The 12,500-nt window shown below is 42.6% G+C and overlaps 1 protein-coding gene across 1 annotated transcript in view; it reads left to right on the top strand.

Moving 5' to 3' along the window:
* Positions 1-5,085: 5,085 nt before the first annotated feature.
* The window catches only part of LOC125288255 (bestrophin-3-like), a 24,716-nt gene continuing 17,301 nt past the window's right edge, over positions 5,086-12,500 (top strand). Inside the window, exons 1-3 of the mRNA XM_048234456.1 lie at positions 5,086-5,752; positions 6,817-6,911; positions 9,122-9,355. Of these exons, the coding sequence (XP_048090413.1) occupies positions 5,601-5,752; positions 6,817-6,911; positions 9,122-9,355 (481 nt within the window). The 5' untranslated portion in view covers positions 5,086-5,600. The remainder of the gene's footprint in view (positions 5,753-6,816; positions 6,912-9,121; positions 9,356-12,500) is intronic.

Here is a 12,500-nt window from a genome sequence, read left to right on the forward strand (position 1 = left end):
GAGCGAATGAGAGCAGTAGACATGGTGATCAACGGCAAAACTCTGCTGTCATGGTGATCAACGGCAAAACTCTGCTGTCATGGTGATCAACGGCAAAACTCTGTCACTAAAAATCTACACTCCCGTTTTTCCCGGTTTCTCCCGTATTTCACGGCACCCTCCCGTTTTGTTATTTCTCCCGTATTTCAAGGTCATCTCCCAGCACCCTCCCGTTTTGTTATTTCTCCCGGAAAACTCCCGTAATTTGCATGGCCATCAAACTTCATTTTAAAATCATTGATCCATTTGTAACGATTTGATAGCGACACACACAGTTGTCCAATCAAAAGGTTTATTAGTGAAGGCGGGAATCAGCCAAACACATAGACCAAGACACCATTACATAGGAAACACAAGGGAAGTCAATAAAACAAGCACGATACACAAACAGGGTTGTCACATACAATACACCGGGTAAAAACATGAGGTAAAACCTAAAGAAAGACTACACAAGCTAACACATACATGACAAGGAAAACGCAACTACACTAACTAAAACCGATATTACAGAAACCAGCATTTACACACATTGCATTCTGGGAGGCTAGCACGTTACACATTCATTTTTTCTATTAGTCTGACATCTCCCAGGTTACCAGATTGTGTATGAAATACATAACCTGACCCTAGCCAGATGAATGTCGTTCCGCTTAGCTCCGCCTAGCTTCACTCACATCCATCTGGGACCTCTTCCATTGAGAGTGATTTCTCCAACCAACTTTATGGTTTAGCCAATCAGGACGCAGGGCGGGAGTTTCATAGATGTGACATAGCGTAGAAGCGACTGTGAGTCTGTTATTAGCGCCACGGGTTGGCTTCGATGTGAGTGGTTGAAGTAGCACGTCAATAGATGACGGACAAGTGGCTTATTCAATCATATGCAAGCATTTTTTGATTAGGCCCAGCCTTCTGAAGCAACACTTCAATGGATCGGTTCCAGATGGATGAGTGGAGCTAGGCGGAGCGAAATTCATCTGGCTATTGCCAGGTTATGAAATACACCCTACACATACACAATCACTTAGTTTCAATTTCAACCGTTTTGTCAAAACCTGGCAACCCAAAACACATTCAGTTTTATTGTTGTATCTCAATTAGAATATCGTAGGTCTTGACCCCCTCTTCACCTGCACCAGCTTAAAACTAGATGTACCGCAGAGCGGTACAAAATATGACCGCCGCCCAGTCCAGCACATTTTTTCCACAAAAATAAATCACGCTGAAAGGCCTATATGATTCTAACTGTCTCACTAAATTGCATTGTCCACACTCAATTCTTACTGGTATCTGCTAGACAACAAGTACTAAAACATGATTAGTTCATAGATTTCACATGTAAAATTAATTTTATACAACCCCACCCCCATCTTGCCTGTTCATAATTCTGAGAAATTTTGAATTGTGTGCATGTGTGCGCACACGCTTATGTTTATGTGTGTGTGTGTGTGTGTGTGTGTGTGTGCGTGCTTGTGTGTTTGTCTCGCGATGTGTGTTTGTGCATGTGCATGCATGCGCACATATGTCTACTGTGTGAGTATGTGTCATAATGATGATTACTGTGAATGTATGTGTGTGCGTGTGTATCTGTTTATGCACATGTGTGCACATGGAATGGGTTAACATGACCCCTGGAGGCAAACATACATAAAAAATTGGTCATCCTAGGCCTTACGGTTCTCAAGATATTCACAGAAAACTGTGTCTGCCCTACCCTCCTTCGGGGTCCAGTCCAGCGGGGGCTACAGATCAAAAACGAAAAAACGATGGTTCCATGCTATCCATGTGGGGTTACATGCCCACCAAGTTTCGTGTACCCCGGTCTTTCAGTGTCCCAGAAATCCTTGTTGGTGTACAGTCACTAAATGTACACATAAATCATTTTATTGTAAGGCCCCCCATGAACGAAAGTTCACAAAACTTGGCATGCATTCGGAAGGTGTCATAATGATCCTACACTTTCAATTTCGTGCAGTTTTGACCATGTCAGCCAGAGATATTGTGATGAAAACACCTAATTTTTTGCTTTTTAATTTTTAACTAGGTGGTGCTATACATGAAATAAGTGGTAATGGGATGGGTTGACATGCCCCCCTTAAGACCAACATACAAAAAAAAGGTGGACCTCCTAGGCCCTACGGTTCTCGAGATATTCACAGAAAACTGTCTCCGGCCACCTACAGGCCAGTTGGTGTATAGTAACATAAATTAATTTATTGTGTGGCCCCCCATGAACGGAATTCCACGAAACTTGGTGTGCATTCAGAGGGTGTCATAATGATCATACACTTCCAATTTTGTGCAGTTTTGACTATGTTAGGTCACAGATACCTGCGATTACAACACCTCATTTTTACTTTTTTGTGTTTAACTAGGTGGCGCTATACATGAAATGAGTGGTTATGGAATGGGTTGACATGGCCCCTTGAGATCAACATACAAAAAAAATGGTCCTCCTAAACCCTACGGTTCTCGAAATATTCACAGAAAACTGTGTCTGCCCTACCCTCCTTTCGGGGGTCCAGTCCAGCTGGGGGCTACAGATCAAAACGAAAAACGATGGTTCCCCAGATAGCAATTACTCATTGACTCTATGTTAAATCAACATTATTTTGTCAATGTTAAAATCATTGAGTCAACGTCGCACTTCAACATTGATCCTATAACATTTTGCACCCTCTATTAATATTGAAGCAATGTTGAAATTCCAACTACAGATCAACGGAATTTCAATGGTATTTCAATTAAAATGAATATTGAAACAACGTTGAAATTACAACCAAACTAAAGATCAATGCGATTTCAATGGTATTTCAATTGATATTAAACCTCAGTAAACCACTTTTAATCTGGAAAAATATTGGGAAATTCACATCCTGTTTTATATACAGCCAGGATAAATTTGACTAGGCCTAGTATGGCTGGTTTAGGCTACACAATCGTGCATAAATAACCAGACAACTTATCAGTTTGAAAATCAAGTGCATTTATTAACTCTTCTTCATTTAGAAATTCACGTGTGTTGTGCTTTCCTGCCATCCATTCAGTATAGCATTCATAGACCAATTGTTCGGCAGTTAGCCCTCCACCATCCAGTAGCAGAGTGAAGTGGCACCTAACAGAAACAGAAGAAAAAGAGAGACAGTGTTAGATAAAATATGTTCAACTGAAGGCTACTTATAATTGAAACTTAGAATAATCATAGAATATATATTCTATATGTTTGTTGAGTTTGCTGTCAAAATGCCAGGCTGAAGATAGTGTTAGAATAATTCAGTTTCGCAAGCTGGGTGAGCTCATAGAACATGCCGTGTTTGCTAGCAGCACCAGCCATTCGGGCAGCTCTGTTCGTCCGAACACTTTTGCTGCCCAATGAACGGTTAATGATAGCAGTCTAGTCAGATATGACTTAAAGTTTACTTATATCAGTATTGGTAAAGTTTGAACATGCCGCGGTTTGCTAGCAGCACTAGCCATTCGGCAGCTCTGTTCGTCCAACACTTTTGCTGCCCAATGAACGGTTAATGATAGCAGTCTAGTCAGATATGACTTAAAGTTTACTTATATCAGTATTGGTAAAGTTAGCCTATTAAACTCACAAAAATATGATCACCAGGAGTTACATAAATGTTAGCTAAATCTCCACGTAAACCAGCAGCACATCTTCAGCCTATAATTTTGACAGCCTAGAAGCTAACGTTACCGGTAGGCCTAGCACTACTTCATATTTTATTATCATGAGTATAATAAACTGTAACTTAATTATAAATCAGACTGCCGAGTAACGTTAACCTAACATTATGATGAACTGCCATAACGTAAGTTAGCCTAAACATTAATTTGACAACAGCAAGTAAATTTAGCTAGCCTAGCATTTGAATCAGTTTGTAAATCTGACAGTAAGATGTACATAGACTGTAAACATGACCGAATTTAATGTAGTACACTTTTACAATAAAACATTATCGTTTGATAAATAAATGCTTGCTTACCATTAAGGAGGAGTGAACTTGACAGAGAGCTGAACACCCCCGTTGGTCTGACTGAACTGTTGCTGAAAATGAACTGGACAGTTCAAACGTCGCGCGGTCAACTATAAATCCACTACTTTTCAATCACCACGTTAAGATTTCCCAGTCAACCACAAATCCATGACTTTTCAATATCTTTTAGTGAACTATGTATCGATGCTCTATCGATTATGGCAACATAAACTATAAACCAATGTTGTTTCGATATCTCTCTTATCGATATTCATGCACTGTCGGGTTTTTGTCAGGATTGTAATGCTGATTCAATGTCTATTTACCATTGAGATTTCAATCTCAACCAAAATGATGATTTGGATGGAAAATCAACATCATATCAATGTCACCTTGCTATCTGGGTCCATGCTATCCATGTGCGGTTACATGCCCACCAAGTTTCGTGTACCCCGGTTTTTCAGTGTCCCGGGAATCCTTGACGGAAATGTGGACATGCGAAAAAGAAAAAAAAGAAAAGACTAAACCTATATGCTTCGCTGCGCGGCGGTCATAATAAGAAAGCGGGTGCCGATTGAGCAGCCTGAGTCTCGTCGTAAGCAAGCGGACTAGTTTAATGGCCTAGGCCTACTCCAGAACTAGCAGTTGTGAAATTGTTGAACATTTAATTGATTAACACATCACATAAACTGTTAATGAGTGTTGTTGATACACTGAACTTGTGTCCTCGGAACCAAATCAGACAGCAAGCAGCTTTGGAGTTTTGGAAGTAGGCAGCTGGTGGATAGCAGCTGGGGATACATAACTGGCATGCGTAAGGTAATGGCAACGACCCAAATGCAGTGTTGAAACACGTGTATGAAACGTATTACATATGCAAACACAGATCCGGTATAAACACTGAGCCCCCCCGAAAAAAAATCTCCCGTTTTGACAGGTATGGTCAGAGAGTTGCACAATATGACACTCAAACAACTGCTCCTCTTAAATATCACACACTGTTATTTATAACACTCATAACGACACGTACTCGTAACGAAGATATAAGTCTTCCGGATAAGTTATCAAAATAATCGGTGAGGATAGTGGTAAAAATAAATTGGTTTCATTTGCTAGATCTGATGTCAGGCCAGTGTCAGCAAATATATGAGTATTTCTGACAGACATTCGCCTAGTTGGCACAAAACTGCCCGCTAAATGTGGAAACCCGTGTCACCTCTCCCAGCCCGCCGCCCCAGTGAGCCTCACTCACGAGAGGGCCGCTCCCGGGTAGTAGGGTATCCATCTGCTCCACGCGCCACCCACACCGGAGACATGACAGCAGCATCTATTCTCAGGAGGCGACTAGGTCCTACAACTTTCAACGTGAATATCTGCTGAGATTACAGCAAGTTATTCGAGTGGATTCACTGCTTGTCTAGCTGTGACACGCACACGCACCTCTTTAATTTAGCCAGACGGGCTACATCTTTGGGAAGTTGTCATACTCAGCACGCGCCCAATTGGGAGAGAGGACCACTGGTGCAGAAGATGTAAAACTTCGCGTTACCGTCTGTTTGCTGCTGTTGTTGACTAAAGACAATGACCGTTACCTACACCAGTAAGGTCGCCAATGCCACGTTTTTTGGCTTTCATAGACTTTTATTGCGATGGAGAGGCAGCATCTACAAATTGCTGTATCGGGAGTTCCTCGTTTTTGCACTTTTATATACCATATTAAGTATCATATACAGGTAATTAAATATTTCTTCTTACCAGGTCGAGTTGTTTATTCATTCATTCCTGTGATTTGTGTTTAAACTATTACTATAACGATCTCTTTTTCTAATTCTTGGCTACAACACACAATAGCTGTGGTAAGCTAATCCTGATAATATTTATAGATACACAGAACAAGTAACTGGAATGCTAGTTACCAGTTTTTTGTTTTTTTTTGCCTCGTGGTAATGCAGTTGTAGCCTATATGAAAACCTCTCCTGATGACCTTGACTCCAATACTATTAATGGCCACTGACCTAAAAGCTGCCTTCAATGATAATTCTCTGATTTCTAGTTTTCTATAGAGGAGCTGTAAGAGATAGACCTAGACAATGGTTTTCATTTTATTGTATTCTTGTGTCATAAGGATGTTGCTTCAATATTATGTTGATACAATGTTTTGCTTAAGTATTTACATTTTACTTAGAACTATCAACTCTATTGCCTCTTTTCCAATATTGCATTATGCATTTTCACATTGCACAATTACATTACTGTAGGCTATAACTTGAAGTGAATAATTGCACAGGTCTACCATATTGTTCAACCTGAATTACTATTGTCATATTCTTTCGAGTATGTAACATCTCGATTTGCATTACAACTATTTATTATGATCACAAGAGCTTAAGCCGTGTGGTCATATAGGTTTAGTCAGATTTTTTTTTTTTTTTTTTTTCCTTTTTCGCATGTCCAATTTAGTGAGACAGTTAGAATCATATAGGCCTTTCAGCGTGATTTATTTTTGTGGAAAAAATGTGCTGGACTGGGCGGCGGTCATATTTTGTACCGCTCTGCGGTACATCTAGTTTTAAGCTGGTGCAGGTGAAGAGGGGGTCAAGACCTACGATATTCTAATTGAGATACAACAATAAAACTGAATGTGAGCAGAAGCAGAAGCACTAACTGCACTAACACCGATTATTTTACAACCTTTAAAAATCGTCACTTAAAAAACTGCAAGAATTCAGAGACGAGTGTAATACTTTGTTCATCCTTAGGCTAGTCCTGACGAGTGTAATACTTTGTTCATCCCTAGGCTAGTCCTGACGGAGTCCCAGAAGCGGTTCTTTGAAAAGGTGTCCATATACTGTGATAAATACGCAGAACAGATCCCAGTCACGTTTGTCCTGGGTAAGTACAACTGGCTACTCTTGAAGTGGGAAACATACTCCTGGGTAAGTACAACTGGCTACTCTTGAAGTGGGAAACATACTCCTGGGTAAGTACAACTGGCTACTCTTGAAGTGGGAAACATCCCAGGTTCATGGTAGAGGTGGGTCTCTCAACTGCAGGCACTACCACTTCACCAGAGACCTCTGATATAGAGAATGTTGATCACTCTCCTCTAGGTGCATCATGGTTGTTTGTGGAAACAGCTCTGATCAGAGGGAGCACAGGGGGAGGGAGTTTTGCAGGTTCTAATCCAGTTCACTTTTCTGTCAAATTCAGCAAATTACTCCTCATGGCTGTCCATTTGGCCCACGCGCTCAGATAAACTCTGGTGTTCGTACATAACGAGAAACAAAGTGGACGCATACTAAACAACGAACACGTTGCTTCAAAAGCACGAAAGCCTGGAGTGTAATTTGATTTCAAACATAAACCTTTTATACAGAATTGTGGACTGTACCTTTAAATCCCTGCCCCAGCCAGTCAGTGACAAGGTGATGCACTGGATCTCCACACACACATGCCAGGCATGACAGTGCTGCCGTTTAACTCCATTCTGAGCCCTTTTAAGAGAGAGGGGGATTGTAAATGATTCAGAGTTCATACCTGTGATCTGAGTTATTTACTGTATGTATTTGTTTCTCAGTTAAGAATTTATTCATCTCTGTTTTCAACCCTGTTTCCAAGAAAGTTGGGCCACTGTGTAAAATGTAAATGAAAACAGAATGCTATGATTTGTAAATCATGTAAACCCCTATATTTAATTGAGAATTTGATGCCAGCAACAAGTTTGAAAAAAGTTGGGACAGGGGCATGTTTACTATTGCATCGCATCACCTTTTCGTTTAACAACAGTCTGTAAACATTTGGCCACTGAGGAGACCAGTTGCTGGAGAGTTCAGAATGAAATGCTGCCCCATTCTTGCCCAATGTAGGATTTCAGATGCTTAGCAGTCTGGTGTCTTTGTCATGTTTTCTATTTCATAGTGCACCAAATGCAACAGGTCCTGATTCAGCAGACTCATGTGTGCAGAAAGCAGTTTTGCATTCTCTTCCTAAAACATTCAAGGCCCTCCCTGAACAAGATCTTGTCTATGTGGCAGCATATGTTCCAAAACCTGAATATACCATTCAGCACTTCAGCATTAATTCTGCATTTGTAGATGGGCAAGCAGCCCGTACCTAGCCTGGTCGTTACCATCCTGCGTACTTCCGCCCAAAATTAGATTTCGGTCTCGCATGTATGCATGACGAAGAGAAACATAGTCACAGGCGGTAAGGACCAGGCTAGCCCGTACCACCCCTGTATCATGATTTTGAACCTTGCACTGTTAACAAGCTGGATGGCCCCACTCCTCTTTAGCCTGGAGGATGCAGAGTTCATGATTTGCAAGAAGAATTTCAAATGTTGATTGGTCTCGCTTGGACCAAGACCAGATGTTGGTATTTCTGGTCATCACGTGTAAATAGCGTTTCTGCTTTGCATGGTAATGTTTTGACCAGCATTTACTTTAAGTAGTATTATTATTATATTGTTGCATTATTAGATTATGAAAGTGAAACCAACACAATCTAATCTATTACTGGAAGTCACCAAATTAATTATTACTAATAATAAGTGTTTGTGTGTGTGTGTGTGTCTGAGAGAGACAGAGTGAGAAGGAAAGAGAGAGAGAGAGAATGAGAGACAGGGAGAGAAAACAGATGGACAGATGATAGCTGATGCCATTTAGTCGTTAAATAAACCCTTAGTTCTGTACATAGAGCATATGCAATAAAACAATAAATGAGATAACAAAATATGGATTCAAGAATAACATGATACAGTTGGCTTGTCTCGTGGCCTGTCTGTGAGACCTATAATGGCTTTGGAATACTTCAATTGGTACCTTCGCATGAAATACTCTGATGTCATAGCATCTCATATAATCTCAGTTTCCTGTCACCTTCCCTCTATATATCTTAGTCATCTTAACATTGTAAAGATGACTCAGCATTTTGTGTTGTCATGGATCACAGTTAAATAAGCAGGATGTTTGAAATGACAACATGACCGCTGACAATCGACCATGGAGATATTGCCAGCCTACTCATATTACTGTGGTCTAATCATTATGGTCTGCTGCTGTTGCGCTCAGAGTGATGATCTAACACTTCCTGCTGTTCTTCAGGGTTCTATGTAACACTGGTGGTGAACCGCTGGTGGAACCAGTTCCAGAACCTTCCGTGGCCGGACCGGCTGATGTTCCTGATCTCCAGCTGCGTGCAGGGACGTGACGAGCACGGCCGTTTGCTGCGGCGAACGCTGATGCGCTACGTCAACCTCACCTCGCTGCTCATCTTCCGCTCCGTCAGCACCGCCGTCTGCAAACGCTTCCCCACCATCGACCACGTGGTGGAGGCAGGTACGCAACCCACACACACACACACACACACACACACACACACACACAAACAAACGTGGTGGAGGCAGGTACGCAACCCACACACACACACACATATACACACACACACACACACACACACACACACACACACACACACACACACACACACACAAACAAACGTGGTGGAGGCAGGTACGCAACCAACATGCATACACACACACACACACACACGTAGTGGAGGCAGGTACGCAACCCACACACACACACACACACACACACACACACACACACACACGTGGTGGAGGCAGGTACGCAACCAACATGCATACACACACACACACACACGTAGTGGAGGCAGGTACGCAACCCACACACACACACACACACACACACACACACACACACACACACACACACACACACACACACACACACAAACAAACGTGGTGGAGGCAGGTACGCAACCAACATGCATACACATACACACACACACACACACACACACACACACACACACACACACACACACACACGTAGTGGAGGCAGGTACGCAACCCACACACACACACACACACACACACACACACACACACACACACACAAACAAACGTGGTGGAGGCAGGTACGCAACCAACATGCATACACATACACACACACACACACACACACACACACACACACACACACACGGTGGAGGCAGGTACGCAACCCAGCAACAACTCTGACACTCAGTATAAACACGTACAACATGCATACACACACATACACACTCACATGCATCTACAAGGTCAGAAAAAAAACATACAAACACACACACACACACACACACACAAGAACATATTTATGCACACAGGTACACATGTGTAGATAACCAGTACAAACACAGCCAGCTGTCATAGACAGAAGCATGACTGAGAAGGCACATATGCACATACACATATGCACACACACATATGCACACACCGCCATGGCACATATGCACACACACATATGCACACACACACATACGCACACACCGCCATGGCACATATGCACACACACATATGCACACACCGCCATGGCACATATGCACACACACATATGCACACACCGCCATGGCACATATGCACACACACATATGCACACACACATATACACACACACGTGTGCACACACACATATGCACACACCGCCATGGCACATATGCACACACACGTATGCACACACACACATATGCACACACACATACACACACACATATGCACACACCGCCATGGCACATATGCACACACACATATGCACACACACATATGCACACACCGCCATGGCACATATGCACACACACATATGCACACACACATATGCACACACCGCCATGGCACATATGCACACACCGCCATGGCACATATGCACACACACATATACACACACATATGCACACACACATATGCACACACCTCCATGGCACATATGCACACACACAAATGCACACACCGCAATGACTGGTAAATGTGTACACTTGGTAATCAGGTGCATAACAGATATTTCAGTGTGGGGTTGCTACTAAAACTAATAGCCACGAGGTAGATGTGCTCATCCAGAAGAAACGTGATCGAACCACTCTGCCCTATTAAGCAAAGAGAGCTGATGTCCAACCTGGACGGCCGACACTGCAACTGCTCCGGGAACAGAGCTGATGTCCAACCTGGACGGCCGACACTGCAACTGCTCCGGGAACAGAGCTGATGTCCAACCTGGACGGCCGACACTGCAACTCCTCCGGGAACAGAGCTGATGTCCAACCTGGACGGCCGACACTGCAACTGCTCCGGGAACAGAGCTGATGTCCAACCTGGACGGCCGACACTGCAACTGCTCCGGGAACAGAGCTGATGTCCAACCTGGACGGCCGACACTGCAACTGCTCCGGGAACAGAGCTGATGTCCAACCTGGACGGCCGACACTGCAACTCCTCCGGGAACAGAGCTGATGTCCAACCTGGACGGCCGACACTGCAACTGCTCCGGGAACAGAAAGAAGCTCCACAGGGAGCTATGGAGCCATGAACATTAGAACCCATGAACATTAGAACCCATGTAACCGTGTGGAAGAACATTAGAACCCATGTAACCGTGTGGAAGAACATTAGAACAACAACACAGACGCTATGCATCCATGGTGCTTTGCTCTAGAAATAAATACGCTACGCTATGTCTTGAACTGTCTGTCCACTAGTCACTTTACATTTGTCTTCTGCCTCACTCCATGCCACATACCTTTCTTAATATAGTTATAGCTATAAAGTCTATAGATATATAGACTTTATTCTTGCACTGTTACACTGTTTGACTTACTCATTTGCACCATCACCATGACACTCATTCACAAAGAGCACCTTACCTTACCTTATATGCACTGAGAACCACAGGCTCAGTCCCTGCTTCAGTCATTGCAAGCGCACCTGATTGATTATTCACCCACTATGTGGATACTGTTTTTTAGAATTGATTTTGATTAAGTTTTATTTAGTATACTTTGCATTTTGTATATTTAGTATATTCTTTATCTTCTACAGTCCTTATTGCTTAGTTGTGTTTTTTTATATTATATACTTTTAATTACCTTTTCTGCTGTTATTGAATGTGTGTGTGTTGTCTGTATGCTACTGTGACCTTGAATTTCCCCTAGGAATCAATAAAGTATATCTATCTATCTATCTATCTATCTACAGTGGCATAAGTTAAGAATGCAAAGGATGTCTCCTCAAATTTCCATGTGACTGCATGCAGGCTCGTTACAGGTAGACTCACATCTCCCAGTTTGTGCTCTTCACTCCAACTCTTTTGGTCAGGTTCAGTGAAAGCCTGTACCCTCTGTACTTCCTCAATTATAGGGAGCAGCATCGACTGTAATCCACTTCCTTTGGTTGAGGTCCCATTAATTAGCTCGTTAGATAGCTATTAGCTGGGTTGATTTCAGTGCTGTTCCATTTAATGGGGTCTGTGTGTGTAACTGCAGTGAAGCCATACTGTCACCACATGACCTCCATTCACACACACACACACACACACACACAAACATGCACACACACACACACACACACACACACACACACACACACACACACACACACACACACACACACACACACACACACACACACACATGCACACACACACAAAC

This window comes from Alosa alosa, chromosome 23 (genome assembly GCF_017589495.1).
Source record: "Alosa alosa isolate M-15738 ecotype Scorff River chromosome 23, AALO_Geno_1.1, whole genome shotgun sequence".
NCBI lineage: Eukaryota > Metazoa > Chordata > Actinopteri > Clupeiformes > Clupeidae > Alosa > Alosa alosa.